This window comes from Chaetodon auriga, chromosome 11 (genome assembly GCF_051107435.1).
Source record: "Chaetodon auriga isolate fChaAug3 chromosome 11, fChaAug3.hap1, whole genome shotgun sequence".
Lineage (NCBI taxonomy): Eukaryota > Metazoa > Chordata > Actinopteri > Chaetodontiformes > Chaetodontidae > Chaetodon > Chaetodon auriga.
In genome coordinates this window covers 9,502,248-9,525,298 of record NC_135084.1, presented here as the reverse complement: position 1 = coordinate 9,525,298, position 23,051 = coordinate 9,502,248, and the positions used below count along the sequence as shown (strand labels likewise).

Below are 23,051 nucleotides of genomic sequence, written 5' to 3'. Positions count from 1 at the left end.
GGTATGTTCTCAGCAGTCAGGTAATTTGGCTATCTGTGTTAAAGACAGTAGGTTGTCCTCTCCACATGACTCCACTGGGACATTTACAGTAATCCACATTTTCTCGTCTTTTGCTGAATCTCCGCCATCTATTCCTACTTCATACAGCTGCCACTCCAGTGTCACCTTTTCCTTGGCAGGATTTGGGTGCACGTCCAGGCCAAGTGTGCATACCAGCCCAGCAGCTGAATGTACATCAAAAATACTGTCACTCTGTGTTATTAAACAAATGCAATTTCCTCTTAATGGAGTAGCAATACTAAAGGCCAGGACATATATGATTTATTCATGACTCTGCCTCTTTCAGGGTGCTTCTGCTGAGAACATGATGGAACGTATGACAGCTCTTCTCCTGGAGAGTGTCTGAATGATTGAGAGCGGTGTAGTGGTTAAGTGGGCCCTGGAGAATGTTTCCTGGTTTTTGTCTCTGAAGTTTGGCAGTATTCATTTTTCCTGTGATTCAGTAGAGGGTGTCACTCCATTGTGAGTTTGTCAGGAGTATTATAGTGTCCATACCCATAAGAATTACTGTAAAAACAAAGGGAAGTTGATTGAGGTACCACTACAAAAGCTCCCACCAGTGCATCAATCAGCTTCTTTTCTTTAAATCCATACTCAAATGGAGGTTGAGTTTCATTGCATTGGTTACAGCTGTGGCCATGCAAGCAACATGACTCAAGGGATGGTCTGTCAGTCCAACATTCGGCTCCAGACTGAAAAAACTCAGCAACTACTAGATGGATTAGCAGTTGACTTCCATCTCGCGTCATCGCCTAAACTTTGGTTTAGGACTAAATAGCTGCAAATCTAATGACCTTCACCATCAGCCTGAGCTGTACTTTGTATTTAGTGCTAATTAGCAAATGTTAGAAGAAGTAACACAAATTCACAAATTAACAAACTAATAACTAACCAGTTTCGCACAGGAAGGAAACAAATGCAGCACAAGGGAACAAACAGACGACATCTGAAAGAAGGAAAACACACGTACTAAATACACAAGAGAGGGGAGACTAATGAGGGACAGGTGAAACTGATCGGCAATCACAAGGGCGGGAAAGAGGTACGGGCAGGAAGTGAAACAAAACGCATGAGGAGCAACTCCTTCAACATAAAACAGGAAATAACTAAACTAAAACCCCAAACGTCAGAAAAAAGCAGCCTAGAGCAAACTAAGTCCAGAGTCCCCACTAACAAAAATGTGAGCATGTCTAACATTTCAGTCGGGGTAATTCAGGACCCAGAGCTGAAATACACACATAAACACACATATATCCACATTTTGTACACACAGCCAATTCTTTGTCTAATGATTCTTTTGTTGTGCATTCTTGCATCACCCAACAGTATGTTTCGCCGTGCCAGCTGCAATCTGTGTACTGTTATGCTTTGTGATCTCACAGCCTTAAAGCATCATGGGTTATTGAGTGTCTGTCTGAGACATCAGCCTGTCTCTCTTCCTCCAGCAGCTATCCTGCCGGGCTGCTGTTAAGTTCAGATACATTCATGCAATGTGAGTGTCTGCATATGCTGACTGTTTGTGTTACCTGCAGTGTTGTTGCACTCAAACAGCCCGAGCCGAGCTTAAACACATTAATCACAGTCGGTACCTTACACTCGATGACAAAGACACACCATTTCTCTTCTGCCTTATTATGCGCATGCTTTTACAACACGCATATCGTTGGTGCAGCATTAGCACGGAGCCACCTCCAATTTGTTCGACAACATGAAGGCCTCGCAGATGTTGGGTGCTTTTATTGTTACAAGGCAATGGAGAAATGACTGCATTATTCACTTTCAATTAGAGAGCTGCTCAAATGCTCATAATGCAGCAGCAAATCCAAACACCTTCACATCGTTAACTTCTGCAGGCTCATTAAAGCCCATAACTTCATCGTCGGGAATTGTGCATCGCTGTGCGAAATGTCTGCTCTGCTTGCTTTGTCTGTGTACACCGCTGATTCTAATCATCAGATCTGTCATTTTTATCAACTTTACATCTATTTAACTGAAGTGATTCTTTCTTCATTAGGCTCATGGATGAGTATTTTGACCTATATGAGGCGAATGGCCTCTGTGCAACATCCAATAACACATTCTCATCCCCTTTCAAGGGGGTCTCAGTTCTGTTTGTATTATGAATGAATGGCCTCTTCGATTTTGGCCGGGGTCCTTGGCAGCAATCAGTGATATTTAGTGCCTGCTGAGATCACCGGTGTGACGGGAGGCTGAGCTCATGAATTTTCCAATGCCGGCTCTGTGAACGCCTTTGTGAGGTTCCTTCCACACCAAATATGCTGCAGGATGTATCAGGGACTAACAGAATGGCTCTCTTCTTTATGGGCTTTTTAGTGGCGATTTTATTCGCATGGCCTGCCAGTGACAGCAGCCTCCCGCCGACTTACAGGAAGTGGTAATATCACCCAGTGCTCTAGTTCCACTCAGCGCAGGAGGAGGCTCTGCCGCTTGATGTCTTGTCCCATTCTATAAAGAGAAGATTATTTTCATCTGTCACGCCCGAAAAGGCTCACTAGTTTTGCCACTGGTTGGCATGGCGACAGGATGGCACACTGACTCTTTCTGCCTATGACAGTATCACCATAGAAAGAACTGTTAAGTTAACCGTTAGCACTCTCATGTCTTCATCTCCCATCTTCATCTGCCTTTTATATTGACTGTTTCTATTCCTCACTCAATATTACTTCTAAATCTGGCTCTCGCTCTTGTTCGAGCTGTAGCCTACTTAGTCATCTTGCATCTTTACATGCTCTGTGCCATCTGAAGTCAGGCTTAATGCCCCCCATGTATTATTCAGTGGCTATCTTCTTGCACGCTGCTTAACGGAGCCAGCATGAATGGAAGTTGACAAGGGAAACTCTGTCAGGTAGGATAGGATCTCACATAGCAATTAGAGGGGTGGTAAGTGAGCTGTCTGGTCCACGCACACCAGATCTGCTCACCAGATATGTGATAGCTACTCCCGCGGCCTCCCTCTTCCCTCTGATTGAGCAGATTTGGCCACTTTGAATGAAAACGACTCTCAGGCAAGATCTTTCTTTCTGTGACACACACATGCAACACCCATAAATAGCCCTGCTATCTCCATCTCATTTCTTCTCTAAAGTATGGACAGCAACCTGTGTGTGTGTGTGTGTGTGTGTGTGTGTGTGTGTGTGTGTGTGTCACAGCCACTTAGCCTCAGACATTTTCCTCTACTCCCCGCTGTGCCAGCCCCAAGCTTGTCTCATCTTGGAGCTGATGGTGTCTAATAACCACCATCAAGACAATGATACAAATTATATTTCAAACTTCAGTGGGATTCAGAACACCCAATTAAGAGACTTTCTCTCTGTGTGAGTTCTAGTCAATGTGAGCAAGCTAAGGGGCATGACATTAGAGTGGTTTCCAACCATTTTTGGATTGTGCCTCCTTGAAATGAAACTGTTCTTTTTTAATGTGATATGTACATCATTATTAATGTCTCTTTTTGACATTTTGGGAATATTTCAACGAGACTCTCATGTCATACACAGTAAATATGAAGCTACCAGCAGTAGCCAGTTAGCTTAGTTTAGAATAAAGACTGGAAGAGGGGAAATAACTGGCCTGGATTAGCTAGCGACCACCTCTCAGGCTCTTTAATTAACCTTTTGTTCACCACATACAAAAACCAAAGTATAAGTGATGTTTGCACATTTATTTCTTGGCTGGGCACAGTAACTTCCTGGGGTCTCCAGGTCTCCACTGGTTGGAAGTAATTTTTAATGGCCAAGAAGTAGTTGAATAGCCTCCATAAAACCAAATTTATTTTTTTACAAATTTAACAAACAAGATATAACATGTTAATTGATGGACTTTAGAGGAGCTGCTTCCCCCTGTTTTCTGACTGTATGCTAAGATAAGAGTGCCGGCTGCTGATTGTAGCTTCATATTTAGTGCACAGACACGAGAGTGGTATTGATCTTAAGTGTAATTCTCAAATGAGGAACTATTTCTAAAAGGTTTTTTAATGTTAATGTTTTACAGGGAAGAGAGAAGAGCATGAGACAAGTCTGAAAAAACACACCCAGTATTGTGTGGCAGATTATGTCTTTTCCATCCTGTTAATCATTTCATGACCTCTCTGGTTTATCTTGACCCCTTTGGGGGTGCCGACCCCAAGCTGGGAGCCACTGCACCAGAGTGTGGAAAAGCACTGATTCTGACTGGTTGCTGACTTGTACAGCCGTTGGAATGGGCAGATTTATGAAGCTCGCTTTGTGTGTGTTTCAGTGTAGGGGAGGAGGCTCGTATTGAATGCTACATCTGGTGTGCACGTATATATGCGGCACATTTTGATATAAGTGCATCCTATTGTGTTCAAAGATCTGCTGCTGCGGGGGGCATATTCTCATGTTTCATACATGAGCTCATTAACGGCGCTCAGATCGCCCTTCTCTCCATCCCCACTAAACGCTCATCCAGCCTGCGTCTGCCTCCTCAGGCACAGCTCACTGCTGGCAGAAGGATGCAGGAAGCAACATAAGCTATCCATCCAACTTCATGCCCCACAGAAAATCTTGCATGATATGAGGACCTATGCCATGACAAAATCCCCTGTTATCCTCAGGCTGTCTCCAATTTTATCCCTTCTTAGAGCAGTGGGAATGATCTTTCCTCAGTTGTATGTTGTCTTAAGAGAGCGCCAGCTGGGCCTTTGCGCTGAACTGTACTGTTGCAGCTTCTCAGCACATCGCCACCACCAGCTGTGATGACTGTTTACCTTTCAGAGCCCGTGTACAATATAGCTAATGACAAGTCAGTTTTAATGGTATTAGAGCTGTGATTTGTTGCTAGGTTACCTCATCATGTCTAATAAGAGTAGTAAATGAAGCGTAAGTAACAAGCTGCTGTTCTCTTCTCTCCATACAGAAAGCCGTCTGAAAGAGAACACTACCAAGTACATCAAGCTACTGGAGGACAGATTGCACAGGTAAGAGTGTTTTGTGCTGTCTCTCTCTCTCTCTTTTGTGCTGACACGAAGACTCAATATTCCACAGGAGTAAAACAAAACAAGGAGACATAAACAGAGCAACAGCCTCCAAGGAATTTCCTCTCACCTCTGTTGTCCTCTAACCAGAGCACCCAATACATCACGTCACCCACCACATCAAGCACTCACACCTTTTTCTGATGCTGTTGTTTCCCAGAGCCCCTTTCTCACATTTCACTCCGTCTCTCACCTGCGCAATTTGTCTTCCTCTTCCCACCTTCGCACATATTTTCTATACTGTCATTTTTTATCCCTCTACATCCGCTCAGTTTCCACCCTTTCCCTCCTCCTGTGTAAACCGTATTAGACAAAGCAATATATTTTCCCGTCTGTTTCACTGTTTCTGTCTGTGTCTCGGAGCTCCTAAATCACTGAGGACAGGTCTGTTGTGTTGTGGGTGGTCGCCCAGCCCAGCGTCTACACAACAGGATTGTGATGTGCTGAGTGGCAGACTTTTTTGGGCAGAGGGTGCGGAGCCCGGTCAACTGTTGACACCATATGCCTGTTCATGCTTCCTTATGGAGATTAGAGCTTGTCTCCTCAGCGCACAGACAGCAGCGAGCAGCTGTGATGTGATCTGCTCTTGTTCTGCAGCATTTTGGAAACATTTGTGTTTTACAGATGGATGAATGGAGCTGATAATGGTTTTGTGTACACAATGAGGGGTGCTTTCCACTCACTGTCTTTTTGAAAGTGTTCAGAGGAGGAAAGTTGGGCCACCTTTCCCACCTGGGAAAAGTCTGTGTTGTGTTGTGTATGCTGTGTGTCTGCATGACCCGTGTCTCTATGTGTGGTGTATGAGAGGGGCTGGCTTTCTGTGTTGCATCCTTGGAGAGGCAGGGTCACCTTTTTGGATGGGAGCCAGGAGTCAGTCACACACTGCAGGGCTGTTTGTTGTGTGAAGGATGCACAGGCTGGGGCTCTGCGTGGTCAAGGAGCAACATGGCTGCGATCTCAGTGCCCAGCAGGGAGGCCTGCCTCTGGACCTTTTCTGTCAATAGGGCAGATGGCCGCTTTGTGTTTTGTTTGTCTGATTTCAAAGAGAGAATGTGAGCGAGAGCTTCAGAGAGAAAACCTGTCTGTGCCATGTATCTAATGTGACAAGAATAAAAAAAAACAACTTGGCAACACTAGCTGACTTACTGAGAGAGGCATTTGTCAGGATATATATACAAACGCACACACACACACTGCATGAAGGCAGGTTAGACATAAAGTAGGTGTATGAAGGCCTTGAAACTTCTAAATAAACGTGCACAACCAAAAGCAAAAAATCATCACAGTCATACATACCGTCCCCAAAACAACAGAATTTAAGACCTAAGTGAATATTAAAAACACAAAGCTGTAGGCCATCGAAAAATGCTGAATCCTACAATTCCCATAATGCAATTCAGTAATATAATTTGTTAGATCCTCCCTGCCTGCTAAATGCTTGATCAAACTCAGGGCCTCCAGTTTGCCCAAGCTGAGATAAACACATTGACATCAGGGTTTTGGGGTTTTTTCAGATTTGGAAAGCTCCCCAAGCCAAGGAAGACATTTTCTCAGAGTTGTACTTTGTGTGACAGGAAACTGAACTTCAAATCAGTGTGGTGCCCCGTAGTCCTCCAGAAAGTCTGACTACTGGGTGCTTCACGTCTCACCTTTGAGCTCCTGTGCTCACTGATCGTATCTTTTAGTTTCATCAGAAGTACTTTATTGCATGGATAGCTGATTATGTAGATTACATGTATCTAACCACATCACCATTGAAAGACAGATCACATTAAAGCACATCCTCTTGGTTATTGGGTCCTGTAAACTAATTGTCCTGCTCTCCACTGTCTCTATTAATTGATTGGCTCTCCAGCCTTGGATCAGCTTCCATAACCAGAGGCGGTCCAGATCAAATCACAAGCACAGCTTTGGCTTTAGGCGAGAACCAGTAGCTTCCATCAACTCCAGTTTGGCACAGTGACACATATTTGGCTGGGCAGTCGTTTCTGAATGTGCGCGCACACACACACACACATGCACGCGCGCACACACATGCATCAGTCAGCTGTAATGTACATTACTGTTGATGGAGTGTGGTTGGTGATAAGAGGTGAGGAGAGGAGGAGGGGGGAGGGGAGGAGAGAGGCAGATTAGTAGTGGTGAGATGTCTGGTCTCCGTGGAGACGGATGGTGTTGAAAAAACCAATTATCTCTTCCTTGCTAAAGACTAGAACAGGATGTTAGAGCAGCGCAGATGCTGTAAGTGTGTCACCAGAACAAAAAACATTTTATTCAGATTAGTGGCACTGCACAGTTGTTCAATACATTATGTAGATGTTTCATTAGGAAATGCCTCTCATATTTTCCCTGGATTTACGCATTCTTCTGTTGAGATTTGGATGTCATTTATCATGTTTAATGGACACAATGCAACTGGTGTAGAAGTCATTAAAATACTCAAACAAGACATGTTCTCTTAGTTAAAATAGAGGACATGCTGTGAGCATCTAGACAGGGAAACTCAGAGAAAAAAAAACCCTATTTTCACTTTTAATGAAGAAAATCTTGACTGCACATAAGAGAAATATAAAGTGTTTGGAACAAAGGGACCTCGGCTGCTCAGCTGTCTGCTGTGAAAACCTCCCCAGACATCAAGCCACCCACCTTGCAAACAGTTCAGTTCATCCACCATCCATCACACCTCATTCAATCGTCACCACCTTGTTTTTCACCATATTATTAGCGCCTCTCCTCAGCTGGTGTTATTTGAGATGTTGCTGCATGATTAAGGTGAGACATTACCGTCTCCCTTTTTCCTGTCTAATGTGTGAATTCACATTGTGTTTATGGCTTTTGGAGATCCTAAACATCACAGGCGACACATGAGAGTGTCTGTAAAAGTCGCATTAATTTGATTTTATTCAGAATAGTCGTTTACGGCGGAGTTGCTGCTTTCTTTACCCAAAGTACATTCGTAGCCTGATCTTTAGATAGCCAAAAACCCCAGCTGTGACTGAGGATAGGGGCTGTTCTTCACAGTCCGTCTGTTCTTGGCTGAACATATGGCCTGATGCTGGGTAGAGTTCAGAATATTGGCCAGACGGAGTGTGAACCCCGAGAGGTCTAACAGGACCTGCTGGTACCAGCAAGACCGGATCGCTGCTCCTTTGCCCCACAGTTATATTTATAATCCTTCTTCCACAGCTGTCTGTGTGCATGCATAATGCCTCGAGGAGAAAGAGCAGTCCTGTCAGTCAGCAGTCCCTCAGCGGGGCTGCAAGACTGTAGAAGGACTGTGCTTGCCTGTCTCTCCTTCTTATTACTGGGCCATCAGCGGAGCAGCACACCCACACCCTGCCACTGTCAGATGGCAGGCCGAGCGGCTGCCACCAATTAACCCCCCGGATGAGGAGTTCATACCGACGGACACCATCACAGGGATGTTTAGGAGTTGACGTGTTGTCTGGATTCTCAGAACCCTAATGCCGATGCCAGTTGTTTGTAATGAATTGTGGTTGTCATTGAAGCTTTTGTGATAGATGAGGCCAGTTTTGACATTTTTAGAGGCACTTATAATTGTACAACACTGAATCCCCGCAGAGAATGATTTATGGGTATGTGTGTGTGTAAGTTAACACGTGCGCCCACCCATATCTGTCTGTGCGTGTGTGAGTGTGTGTCCCTCTCCACTTCAGAGGAGACAAATAACAATGGCATGGCTCACTGGGTGCGTCCCCACCATAGCAGAATTGAGAGGCAGCCGCGTTGAGTAGCGAATTGGCGAGGGCAGGGGGGCTGGGCCGAGCAATTTTTCTATTGTCTGTGTGCCAAACGAAGGTTAGAGAACGGCTGAGAGGCGTGCGCTGGCAGGGTACAGAGGTTGGCAGCCTTTTCAGGCAGGAGATGGGCTGGAAAACAAGTGGCATTCAATTTTCAGGGGGCCTCATCACTGAGAGAGAGGAAGGAACAGAGGGAGAGATTAAACAATGTTGTCTGGCTGCATTTTGCCTTTGAGTTTGTTTATGTGTGATGGAGAATGAGCAATTGCTCAAATCTAACTGCACAGCATGGAGGCACTCCCTAGATGAAAATACTGAATAGATTATAGAGGCTTATGTGTAAGTATATTTGTGTTTAGAGTATAAAATGGATGTATTTTTATCGTTCTGAGTCAGTCAACGTGAGAATTAGTGTTTGTGACAGAGAGTATCCTCCCGGGTTGGAAATCAGCACATACAGAGAGACTGAGGACATTTATTCCTTTAAGATGTTTGATGCATCTCATACTGTACGTATAAAATCCACATCTTTGACCCGCATCCTGTCAGCTTTAGTTTGTTTTCTTTCTTTTTTCTTTTCACGAGATGGATTCCTGGAAACAAGGTTGTTACCGAGGAGTAAAGCGGATTTTGTGGCTTACTTTGAAATATTAACGCCCTTTAGTGGAGGTTTTTTTGTGTGTCTGTTAAACCATATTGAAGGTAGAATTTCTAACAAGATCAATTGATTTGGTTCGTAAAATGTCACCTGGGACCACAATTATTTGGGAATGACTTGTTGTCTAAAGGTCACTGAAAGAAAGAGATGAATAAATATGAATATCTTAAAGGACAAAGGTCTGAAATGTGACTCAATGGGAAAGTTTTTCATTTAAAGGAAAATGGAAAGGATACCATAAAGCACTTCTGTTACTGTGAAACACAACTGTTTGCCTTCACACATTGACCAGCTTAACCTAAATAATGGAACAAATAACCAAAACCTCCACAGGTCAGTAACTCCGCTGCTTATTTTCTGAATAATATATTCAATCACATGTAGCTGCTTTAATTGTTCTCTTCTGTTTTAACACTGGGGTGTCACCAAGGTCAGAGTGAGGCAGAGTGAAGTAGGATGATTTATAGTAAACTCACTGAGTAGATAAACAAAAAGCAATCTTCTTGTCCTCCCCCTGAACTCCTGCTCAGTGACCCCAGCAGAGATGAACACATCCAGGCTCGCTTTTCTCTCTCTGCTGTGGCTCTTTGAAGGAAAGGGCAGCCTGGGAGGACAATCACCCTCATTACATTTTGTCAATGGAATTACAATCTTTCACTGCTTCATTTCTCCCGTGTCACTCTTTTGTCAGTGCATTATTATAGAGATATTATTAGAGACGTCCTTTACTGTGCCTGTATAGGTGCTGCGCTCTTTTATCTCGCAGCAATTCACAGTACTGACGTACATACTGTACCTCAGTGTATTTTTAGGTTTTTGAATAATTTTCTATATGTGCTGTTGTACTGATATTACCGTGATCATGATGTCTCCCTTCTATTACAGCGTACTATATATATGCTTGACATCTCATAGCCTTATGAATGTGAACTGAATGCACACATGCTTAAGCATTTTTGCAGTGCATATGTGAATAATTACTGATAAAAATAAAGGTGTTTACAGATACTTTAGATACATAGTTTGGCATTTGGGAAATATTCACTGTCTTGCTGAGAGTTAGATAGGAAGGTCAGCACCACCCTCTGTGCTACGCTACAGCCAGGCCATTAGCGTAGCTTAGCAAAAACTGGAAGCGGAGGTAAACAGCTGCCTAGTTCAAAAGTTCAAAAGTCCACCTATCAGCACCTTTAAAGGTCACAAGTGAACACATTATACACGTTTGAGTTGTGCTGTACCATATTATAGATTCACTCTACTGTGCCACATTATTGCATGACATGACATATCCTAGCATTGTGTTGTTCCATGTTTTTTTCCTGTTATTTCAGTTTATACATTATATTTTGCATTGTATGGTATGATATGGCATAACAAACTGGTCTGCTCCTCTCTGTAGTTGTGGCTGTCCAGGCCTGGAGCGGATCTGGGAAGCCGACCTGGAAGCATGTCTCCTGTTCTTGCGGGGCCTCCAGTTGCGGACTCCCAGCTGCAGCGGAGCAGACATCGAAGACCTCCCCAATGCACCAGTTTATCTTCCAACCCAGCCGTGCACCAAAGAAGAGGAAGACTGCGCTATGCTGACTGCGTTAGGAGGGCGCTGGTGTCCCGAGGCCAACTTACAAAACTCAGAGTTCACCAAGGTAACGCAACAGCGTCTTGTTAACAATACACAGTGTATTATTCACCCAAATACCTATGCATTCACACCACAGTGCACGACAGGTTGATGTGTTCAGACTGGGAGTATGTTGAATATAAAAGATGCCCTTTCCTTTGCTCCAAGTCTTACATATTTCACACCCATTTTTGCCACATTTCCAGATTCACTTTTTTTTATATATCACTGTAGTGTGAAACGTGACCTCAAATAATGTGTTCCTGCTCAGTCAGTCTTACCACTTGACTGGAGAGGACATTTTCAGTCAGTACATTCAGCCGCTGTCACAGTATAAAAGTCTGTCGAATACAGTTAGATGAGCAGCAGTCTATTAGCATGGTTGCTCGAAGGTATTCCTAAACGAGGAAAATGTGGGCGTGAGGGAGGCAACCGTTTGGAAATATTTTGGCTTCTTTGAAGAGTTTCATTCTACAGGGCGCAGATTTCAGAGTCTGTTTCTGCACGATTACATGCATTTAGTGGGAATGCATGTCTGTGGTGTGTGTGTGTGTTTGTGTGTGTGTGTGTGTGTGTGTGTGTGTGTGTGTGAGCGCTCAGTGCTGGTCTATCCCACAGTGAGTTGAGGTCCACTGCCTCAGGGCAGAGTCCAACTCATTCTCTCCTCTCCTCACACTTTTCTACACCCACGTAGTCTGACAGACACGTCTGAGATAGGAACAAAGCCAACAGAGCTAGCATTAATAAAAAATAGAACACTTGCCAGACGTGTTTTTGTGAGACTACATTTTGTTGGTTTGGCTCACCAATTGTGATTTAACATGTTTTCTGTTTTTCAATACAATTTCCTTATTTGCATTTACAGTATGAATTTACTGGACTGTAGCCAGAATTTGTCAATGATCTTCACTGGTGCTGTTGGCAGAATTTCCACTTGCATGCATTAAACCTGGAAGCTGTGATTTTCGTTGTCATGTTTAATAACTCCTGCTGTTGTGCCCTCTTTACCTTCTCTCACAGCCTTGCTCCATGCATCCATAAATATGCACTTTGCATTGACGTCCTCTTTTCCTGCCCTGCCTGACCGCATTTTACAAACTGCATGGATCTATTTTCTGCTTTCCCTTTGTTTCTTGTCTGCTTTTCTTTCTGCTCCTAAAGCCTGGCCCCTCCTAACATTTCTCCAAGAACTAAAAGGTGAGACAGCCAACCATTTCTCTCTTTTGTCCCCGTCCTGTGCACTCTATTTCCTGTGTCCTCTAAGGCAGAGACACTGGAGCTCAGTGGAGCAAAATGTTCTCTGGATTCACCCCAGGCTGCAAAAAATACATTTTATAGGCTTTAGATTTTTGCCTGAGACTTGAATGCTTCAGATCATCAGTGCTTCTAATTTATTTGGAAATGAGTCACGATTTCGCTTTGAATTTGTTTGCACAAGATACAATAAAAAGATTCTGTGGTGTTCATGGACAGAGAAGAAAAAAAACAGCGTAAATGTCCTTTGCAGCATTCAACACATTGATGTTCCAAACTAACCAGCTGACATGTTTTTCAAAAGAACAAGCACTTTTCTTGACACACGATAGAAAAATATAAGACATCTTTTACTGTTATCCTTAGTCTAATTCAACAATTTAAACCTTCCTGCATATGTTCTGTAAAATTGCTGCTTTACTTTTGTGAATATTCAAGGGCCCACATATCGAGACTGGCCTCCAGTCTGGATGTTGTAGGTATGAGTGTTTTCATCTCAAGGCAACACACAGTGGAAGAGTATTTTATCAAGTGGATGCCAGAAAACCTTTGCTATCTGTACCTTGAAACTGTGACGGATTATTTGTTGCTGTGAGGTGGATGTAATGGGAGAGAACAAAGTCAGTCCAGTTTGTGTGACTGGTTCAGAACTGTAGCGCTTAAACCATCTGTGATCAGATAGTGTATGAACAGCTATAGAAGGTCAGCCGCACCCAGGTGTGCGTGAGAGCAAAGCCATGAAGGCTGTTCCACAATTTTTAATTAAAAAACAATCAAAACTTTGCTGATTATTACTTGTTGTTCCTCTGCCTTCTTATGTACTTACCCTAAAGCCACAAACAATATGTTAGCGTCCAATAGGTACAGTAATTACCTCCTTCCTTAGTGAAGAATGTACAATTACACACTTTGAATACTAACAAAAGAAACCAGCAGTACAGATGAGCCAGTTAATCTATTTTCTCCATGTCAGTTTTGGTGATGAATAATTACAACCTCCTCTCATTATGATGATGCTGCACACATACAGTACGCAGCCAACATAATTGCATTTTCAATAATTCATGAGCAGGTTTATGACTGTGTGGCCTCAACAAATCTTTCCCTTTTGTTGCAGAAATTGGAGGAGTTTTTGTTCTGCATGGAGGATAATCACCCAGAGGTTGGTAATGCTAACATTGTCACTCTATGGTTGAATGTTATCAGTGTAATTAAAGTGTCAGTTACGTTGATGCTGGGCTTACTGGGACAGAGGAATCAATTAGTTGACCTTAGCTTAATCATGACCTCTGTCGCGTCTCTGGCTGTCTGATCAATACTGATCTACATGAGAAGCCTCGGTTGGCGTCGCTGACTGTGTGACAATGCCTTTTACCAGTTATTTATACGGGGGTTTTGCTGAGCGTGTATTCTCCATTCAGCACATTCCTGCTTTAAATTCATGCATTTATACTCATTCACACCTGGTAGCCAAACAATGAAAAGGCACCAGTACTTGTTAAGTGAGTGTCCTGCTCAGGATGTCAAGCCAGATAAAACGGATGTGAGTCTGATAATGGTGCATGCATGTCCTGGTTTCATAGTTGGAATCCCTCTGCATGTGTACCTTAACTCCGATATCTCAGAGTCATGTCCACCACGGCAGGTCTTCAGACTTCCATATGTTGATGAGGCATGAGGCTGTAGTAAGAGCAATGCTCTATATAGAGTTAGGAGGGTGGAGCAAAACATTGAGGAGTGGATTACCTCTTCTAATGTAAGCTGAAAATGTTAGCATGTCTGACAAACTTCTACCTACAGTAGTAACCAAAACGAGCACTAAAGCCTCATTTACATAAAATGTCTCAGTCACAATAAAGTATGATGCATCAGTGAGTCAAATGATATGTTGGCTGTTGGTGTCGGTGTCTTTGTCTTGATGGTGTTGTGATAGCACTGTGGAGGAGCTGGATTCTCTGCCTCGCAGAGCGTCTGACCTCTTTCTCCTTTCCATAATGACTTTAAGTAAATGATTTCCATTTAGCTGCTGCCAAGCTGCTGCCCTGCTGCCACAATGGAGATTGATTGGTGTGTGTGCATGTGTGCAAGTGTGTGTTTTAGCACTACTTTTCCATCTTCTAATCTGTGCTAATTGTTCCTTTATCCTCTCAAGGTCCTTACATCCCCTTCTTCATATTGACCCACAGTGCCAAACAAGAATAGAGCATTTATTGAATTGAAATATTGATCACTTTTGATTAGATTTGTTAATCAGGTGGTTTCTGTTTACACCAGCCCTGTTCGAATTGTGTTGACAAGAGATGATCGCTGTGTCATAATTCCTTACTGCATATTAATTGTGTACAGTAGATACTATGCACTTATTGTAATATGTACAGAATGAATCATGCAATGTGTATCAATCAAACTATGTCTCAGAAGAAAATGTTTCTCAAGATTACTTTTTGTATGTGTCCCAATTCCATAAATCATACTAATTGTAGGCGATCTTCATTGTATTGTTTTTGCAGTAAGTATCGGTGACATCAACTTTGCTTCTTTGTACTAACAGCAAATACAGTAGAACACACGTGCTGTCACATGTCAATCAAACTGCAACTTCAGGATGTCACTGCCAATCAAACGTCACAAAGAGAAAACAAGATATTTTCCCACAAATAGTGTGCATTGTGCGCACCAACAGCACATTCAAAAACGCACTTGAATAGTAACAAAAATGAATTATACTCAAAACTGCCATTGTGCAGTCTAAAAAATTGATTTTTGAGAGAACTGCTGTTGGACACTATTGTCCCACAATGCAAAACATGGGCAGACCTCAGGAGCATCCTGAAAACAAAAAAGAAAATCTAGGTGTTTTTCACGCTGCATACTCACTTTTGGATACGTATTTTTGTACTTTTCTCAAAACCTGCTGTATGGAACTGGGACACAGCCACTGACGAACACCCCATATCATCACTGCATGTATATGTAGATGATCTTGGAAACTGATAGCATTTCTAAGTGTGGACCCAGTAACTTACTAACAAGGCATCGACTAATTCATCATAAGCTAGTTAATTTCCTTTTGAGTTTAAAATGAATTCACCTACTTTATTTTTTGTAAAAGCAATTATGACCGTGAGTGTAACACCAGTGCAATATTACTGCTTTGTATTGCCCGCTCGGCACAAAGTGTCGGGCCTAACAGCACCCATGGGAACATGCGCAATTACCTGCTGCCTCTCACTCATTATTGCTTAAATAACCATACCAGTGCATACATGAGACTGAATTGAATTCTGAATAATTTGCTCAAGTTCAGGCTTCTGCAGTCTGCTTTGTTCACTTTCGGTCTGACAGCATGAGCACTAATGTGCATCAGGAATCAACGCGACGGTGCATGTTTGCCTGGGATTCTATTATACAAATGTACATGTTGCTTAAATCTTATTTCCCAAGCTTTCTTTTTGGTCAAAGGCAGGCATAACTATGGCAACTATAGGTAATTCGTATTGTTTTGATGGCCAAGAGGAGCAACATAACAGCTTTTGAAAAGTCGTAACAGTTTCTTAAAAGGTTTGTGTACAAAGTGGCTAACAAACTGCCAGGGATGTTTTCAACAGTGTCATTCTGCACAGTGAGCTTTTGTTTTCTGCTCTGCAGGTGTATTGACTTCATGAACGCTGACTGGGGCCTGTGAAGTATAGAATCAATCAGCTGCACAAACACAGAGCTCTTATCTGCTAAAGAGGCCCCGAAGCTCGACAAAGAAACGGCTCAGTGAATCTATAAGTTGACTGTGTACCTTCTTAATACAGGCTTCCCAGCATCACATAAGGTGACGCCTGAGGACAGACCTGTGTTAGTGGTTGTTTGTTCATTTAAGTGCTCCACACAAAAACACGCTGTTTTCTATAAATCTCTTGTCCCGTGGGCTGTTCTGCCTTTAAGTCTTATTTAATTCCTTAATTGCATCAGGGATGACTTGTACATAATCGTCACGCCTCAGGCCTGTTGTTGTTGTACGCTTCTTTTGGGACGTTACATCATCCGGAGAAGGAGTGCTATTCCAGGACGGAGACCAGAGACATGACTTTTAAGATTGTTCTGACACCTGTGAGCTACAGGGAGTTGATATTTCCTACCTGCGGCTATGAGTCAGATTTCCACGTGTTGTTTGACAAGAACATTGGGTCTGCGTGCGTGTGCGTGTGTGTCTATTTGCTTGAAGTGCGCCTGTGTACTCTCGCGCGTGTGTTTGTGTTCTCTGTGCTTGATAAGTGTGAAGAAACTAGGACACGATGTCTGCAAAGGGGCCTGTTCTAATTATGGCCAGCTCTGCTCTCTGAATGCTCTGCCCCACTGCACTCTGCTCCTCCACCAACCTGACATCCCCACCGCCCTCAAACACACACTCAGCCTTGCAGCATCCTCAGGTGCTGATACAAGATACAGATACACGGCTCAGTGTTGTGCACACAGCTCCCCTGGTGTCCTCTGTGTACATTATGACCTTGGCGCCCCACCAAAGTTTCTGGCAGCCTCATACTTGTTTGTCTTGCCTGTTACTCTTCACTTGTATCTGGAGAAACAGCAGCAAGGATTTAATGTGAAAAAGATTGAATGAGTATGAAAAGCTGCCTTTGAGCTCTGAGTCATGGTTTAATAATGATTGTACATATGGAGTCACTGTTAAAACTAAGATTAATGATGCTAATGTTTGTTTTGCATTGTTTTGCAACTTGACCACAAATGTTTCAGTATTCTTGTTATGCTACTGTTAAAACCCCCCAATTTTTCTTTTTTGCATGCTGCGTCTGTATTGTTAGATAGGCTTGTGTATTATTCATTTTCAATATCAGACTCACATTTTTGAACGATTGCAGCTTCACTTGTTGATCCTTCCTTTCGTTACCCATCATTTCATCTGATGTTTTCCTTTTCCTGCCAGGACGGGTGCAGCGAGGCTGAGGCTGCAGACCTGACAGAGCGCTGCGAGCTGATCAGTGACAGACTAATGACCTTGGAAGATGAATTGCAGACCGCCATACTGAACCGGGATCAGGCCCTCACCCATATCCTTTCACAGCTCTCTAAACGTACATAATCATATAAACTGTTCTATCTGTGAGTGCTTGTGTGCGTATGTGTGTGTGTGTGTGTGTGTGTGTGTGTGTGTGTGTGTGTGTGTGTGTGTGTGTGTGTGTGTTTCTGTCTCTGTGCATCCATCTTAAGGACCTGGTGTCCTCGAGGCCTTCCAATTCTCAAAAGTCCACATCCAAACTACCTTTAGGCTGACTGATGTTCTGTAACTTTACCTTTCGAGGAGGGAAAAAATCAACCAGCTTTATCTGACATTATGGGTCCATTCAAGGAGGGAATTGAAGATAAACTGGGATCAGAGGATTTTTCTTGACAGGGTGGACGTGCCAATTGGAAAATGAAATGGTAAAAGTCCAAGTGAGGTTATTAGAGGGTCCTTGATGTGGGCTGCCAGTCACCATAGGCTGAGATTAAAGTGGGCCGACAGGGGCAGTGCCACGGCGGATGGAGGAATGTCACTGTAATGACTGTGCTCCTGTCATATCTTAATGTCCATCCTCCTGCTGACCCTCCTCGCCCCTCCTCCCCTCCCCTCCCTCCTCCGTCTGCCCACTTCCACTTGCTGGTATCTGGCTCGGCGGAAATTACAATATCCATGATAATGACTCAAATGAAACTGTTGAAGCTGATTACAGGTCACAATACATCATTTTCCGCGCTAATTAGAAAGCTGATTGGAAATAGATTAGTGTGTTTTTCTCGCTCCACTTTTCCCCTCTACACTGTGGGCTTATTAAGACAGATAGAAAAGCCAATATTTCAAGGCGGGATGACGAAAATTTGCCACCTAACCTGCTGGCTTATTCATTTCTTTATTTATTTATTTATTGTCACACCTCATTTCTCTTCTTTCAACAGCAGCTGCCAGAAATAATTTCCTAATCTGCTGAAGATGTTTATTTAGTTTTATGATCTCTAAAAAGCTGCTTGTTGTACAGTATGTCCTTCACATACTGAAGTCGGGCCGGACAGTTTTCGCATCTTATTAGAGATTCTTGTCCCCCGCTGTGCTGTCAGGGGTCAGGGCAGACTCCTCCACTGTTTGCAGGATATCAGTGCAGCCTGGCAGTCGGAGATAGACACGGACTGGCCCGCTTCTCTCCACCTCACTGTTTTTGTGTCCTTGCATGTCAATCATCTCAGCCTTTTGAAGTGAATGCACTCATACGAAAGCGCCGTGGACACTCGAGGACACTGAAGATGCAGGACAATATTGTTGTTGGATTGCAGGAATTGAACAGAAAGTGAACTCGGGATGGCGCTGCTGTTGCCATAGTGACTGGAAGATCAAACCTCCAGTCTCTAAGGGTCTTAATTGAGTCCCTGCTCTCAGTACAAGGAGGTGGATGGACGACCACAGAGACTGGAATTGAAAAAAGAGATATGGATGGACAGAATGCTGTCAATCTCTGTGGTTTGTCTTCAAGGCCTCCAACATAATACTGAATCATCCCATTTGGGCCATGTTACCAAAAAAAGTCTCGTCGAACCTTCTGCAGTATTCATGATAAAGCTCTTTAACGGCTGGTTAATTATGAATGAAGACAATCTGTGTCCATTCAGACAGCAAAACGAGCCATCAGGCCCCATCTGCCATCAAAGCCGTCCCTTTGATTTGCCACTTAAGCTGGACACTCACACGATTAATTTGAGTTTCTAAGCAGGTTAAACAATCCCCCCACTGATGACAGCCTCTATCCCATTTCATTGATGGTTTATGAATAATTTAGCTGGGCAGTCTGTTTGCTTGGGTCCCCACACTGCCATCCAGCTCCACAGACGAGATGAGCTCATGAATAGTGAATTGGATAGGGTTAAATTGGGTGTGACTTGATGATCTGTCCCAGTAATCCATTTGGTGGCCAAATTGGAGATTGATGACTTCATCGGGTTATGGCTGTCCGCTGCTGTTACCATTAACCATCGAGGAGCCACAAGTGTCACATTTGCCCTGATGTTTGTCTGCTGCCATGCTTTTTATTTACATGTGAATGTCTGACTCTCGGCTCAGCTTCTGATTCTTCCTTAACTCACACTGCACAGTCATTAGAAAAGGAGGTTCAGGAAGTAAAAGCCACTTTACAAAGCATGCTCGCACAGCTCAAAGAGGAAGAAGAGGAGGAAGAGGAAGTGAGTGAGTTAGAAGATGATGACCTCATGAAAAATGGGACTGAGGAGGAAGAGGAGGAGGACGAGGACGAGGACCAGTACTTCAGTGACAGCTGGGGCATTTGAAATGGATGCTTGTAATGTTTTATGACCACTCACACACAGACCGGCTCTCTGAGAGCCTGACCTCAGCTTTGCAGTAGGACTGACCCCGCATCCATTTGCTGTAAAGTCTCACTCCAAAGGCTTTACCCAGCCTCTGTGGTCCTGCTGAAAGTTTCCAGCACAAAGGCTCAGAAAGTCTGTGTAAGTTTTTATCCTCCTGCAAATGGAAAAAAAAAAAACTTCTGAAGGATTTTGATAGAAATTCAAAATATAAGACACTTTAATGTAAATTTTAGAAGTTCCTCAAATCTTGCCAGCCTAACACAACAGCAAGTGAGCGTCTGATCATAACACTGGCCACACTGAACCGTTAAATATGCACTTCAGTTACATCATGTAAAGAAACCCTATACATATCAGCTGTGTGCTGGAGATCAGACTGCAGACGTAACTAGTCAAGTAAAAGTTGAGAACTTGCGATCCTCCAACGTTTGTACTTTTTTAACAGAAACGACATGTTTTATACTGTATTGTATTATTTAGACTTTTCTCTACTGGAGTGTGACACACAGTACAACCAGCAGCGTTGTTATTGTTTTCTTCACAGATACTTCCAGCTCCCTCCAGCCAGCAGCCTCCTTTTTCAGGTTTTTGCTGTTAGATGAGGAGTTATCTTATAGACAACTCCTCAAAGTTATCTGTACCATACCTCTTAGAGGAGAAAGAGGCCGTCCAACAAAAGTTCAGCTCAAAGCTGCATCACGCTGTGCATTGCTTCGTCGCTCTCAGCCAGTTAGCAGATTCCAAAAGAAAGCAGATGTATTGATTCTGTTGTGTAACCAGCAAAAGAGTGCCTTCGGCCACCGAGCCGGCATAGTGATCATCTTTTCAATTAAGATGGTTTTGATGCAGGATTTCATGTCATGTCTTACTAGTGCTGATGGCTTTCAGTTACTCTGATCTGTTGGCATTGGCAAACCAGCCGAAGTTAGAAACGATCAGCATTAAAGTGAGACTGTGTGTTGCTTTTGCCGAACAAGACTTGCCAACTTGCGGCCACAAGTGAACTGATTGGGTGTGTTATAATGTGTTATTTCTTCTTTCAAAAGTTACATATTCTCACTTAAAAATTCAGTGACAATAAAAACCGTAAAATAGCCAATCTGAAACCAAACTGAAGCCCAAAAATCACTATTTGCTCAACACAACCAGCTGAATTTTGGCCGAGGACCAAGTGGACAATCTGAACATCTTTTACCGGTGATAGTCTTGCACATAAACTAAAATATATGCTTCATATTTAGGCCAACTGGCCACTTTTGTTTGTTTCTCTCAGTACGACTGGACTTCATGAAGATTTGTCCATGAAATAACTTGTGTGGTGCTACAGCTCGTCAGCTAACTTGAACACTTTATTATTTTCTGTGTGTGGAAAATGCAATATTTAGATTTTTTCCATGCTGTCTTAAAGCCGTGTATGCTTGTAGAGATGCTTTACATTCTAACATACATGTGTCACAACAGTCAGATTGCACCTGTCGGAAATACTGAAAGACAAAATCAGTGACACGTACATTAAGATAAGTATTTGCAACTGCTGTTTGTTTTTTTGGACAATGATTTGACGTGCCACTGGTCTGGATTTTATGTTGTCAGCTCTTGTTCATTCCACTGGGTGTCACTTGACTTTTTGCCAGAAACATTTTTGTACTTTCACCCATTAATCAGTTTTTTAATTTACTGTGCAGCTTGAACTTGCTGTATCATATTTTATATTTATTCCTTACACCACCTCACTAATTACAGCATGTACCATTCAGCCTAATGTTGTGTCCTGCTGTTTTCTTCTTGTGTTGAGTTACAGCCCCTCTGGTGATTTCCCTCATATATGATGTGCGGGCATGCAGCCAGGCAAGTGAGGGCAGTAGTGACATGTAGGAGATATCAATACGGTAATAAAGGTCCTCTAGTGAGGTCTTTAGGGGATACATGGGCTTCTATTGTTATCTTGCCTCAGCAGCAGTGGTGTGGCTAATTGGGAGGCAGCCTCACAGAGGACGTGGTGAGGAAAATGGGATGGTGTTGCTTTGTCTCCATCTGATTCTGCCCTGTGTTTTTGGAGCAGAAGGCTGTTAAGGGATCCTCAGAGGCGTGTCTGCGGACCCGCGCTCTGGGCTGTAAACACAGCTGAGTGCTCGGGGTTTTTCCGCAGCAGCACAATGGGCCTTTCTGACATTACAGACAGGTTGAAAACCACTTGCCAGGCCAGAAGTCTCCACATCTATCAGCTTGAGGCAGCATACAGACAGAGCCTGGCACACACACCTTCCTGCCAAACACCCCCACCTCATAATTGAATGTGTGTTTGCACCATACTGTGCCCTGCATGGCAGCTCTGCTCATAAAATGGCCACAGAGAAAAACCCAGATGGTTTTCAGCAGGCAGATATAGCAGGATGAGATGTTTCCTGATGTAAAATGAAGCACCATGCAGTCTAAGTCCTTTGTCTCTGCATTTGGTTGCTATGATATTTTACACTGTTACTATACAGTGTTCTGATCCGCTTTCTTTCCATACCTTTTCCATACAGTCCGGTCAGATCTGCCCCATTACCACTGAAATTCAGTTATTTTCCAAACAATGGGTCCTTGATTTCAGACAGTGGTAGACGAAAGCAGGCTGCTCATTTCTAGCCAGCAACTGTCGATTTGTTGGCGGAAATTAAGCTTCAGCTAGATATCCAGTGAATCTAACATTAGTTTCACGAGTTGATGGAAAACATTATCTCTGGCTGACTTTTTTTATGTTTCCAGCTGACTGAAGACAAGAAGCCTCTGGAAGTGTCTGCAGATACAGAACATTTTGCATACAAGACTGAAGCTACATGTCCCAGGTTTTTATCATAACCTTTAACCCCATAAAACAATGTAACATGACATGCCCCCACACTTTGATTTAACACAAGGTTACTATTGTAGCTATAGAATGATCTGACATCCTGAAAAATTTGAGACTGACAAATTATGAGCAGTGGTCACGAATCCTGTTCTGTTTGTCCTGAAAATTAGACTAAACCCAAGTTTGGATTAATTCTAGTCTAATTAAACATTAAATACTGATCATTGTGCCCACAACAAGGACTCCAGGGTGGCCTTTAACAAGTAAAAGCCTGTAGACTACATTGATTATGGCTGTTGTAGTGTTATATAGCTGTGTGCAGGATCGTATTGCCATTACCTTTTCAGAGGGAAATGAGACTGTCCATAGCTGACACAGAGCCTGGTGTGTCAGGACCTGGTGACTATTCAGCCAAAAAACAACAACGTTACTGCAGAATGTAATTTAACTGAATGTAATGGATGCCACGCCCACTGTGTCCAGGTGAC

The 23,051-nt window shown here is 43.2% G+C and overlaps 1 protein-coding gene across 3 annotated transcripts in view; it reads left to right on the top strand.

Annotated features, from left to right (window-relative positions):
* The window catches only part of disc1 (DISC1 scaffold protein), a 40,302-nt gene extending 18,813 nt beyond the window's left edge, over nt 1-21,489 (top strand). The window contains exons 10-14 of one of the 3 annotated variants that reach the window (XR_013077823.1): nt 4,954-5,014; nt 10,890-11,133; nt 12,270-12,305; nt 13,480-13,524; nt 17,299-17,329. Coding sequence is in view for 2 of the 3 variants with exons in the window: in XM_076743720.1 (XP_076599835.1) it covers nt 4,954-5,014; nt 10,890-11,133; nt 13,480-13,524; nt 17,299-17,415; nt 19,485-19,685 (668 nt within the window). In the remaining variant the exon portion in view is untranslated. Of the gene's footprint in view, nt 1-4,953; nt 5,015-10,889; nt 11,134-12,128; nt 12,306-13,479; nt 13,525-17,298; nt 17,416-19,484 lie in introns of those variants that run through there. The other 2 variants (XM_076743720.1, XM_076743721.1) reach the window with 2 other exon arrangements.
* The last annotated feature ends 1,562 nt before the right edge of the window (nt 21,490-23,051 follow it).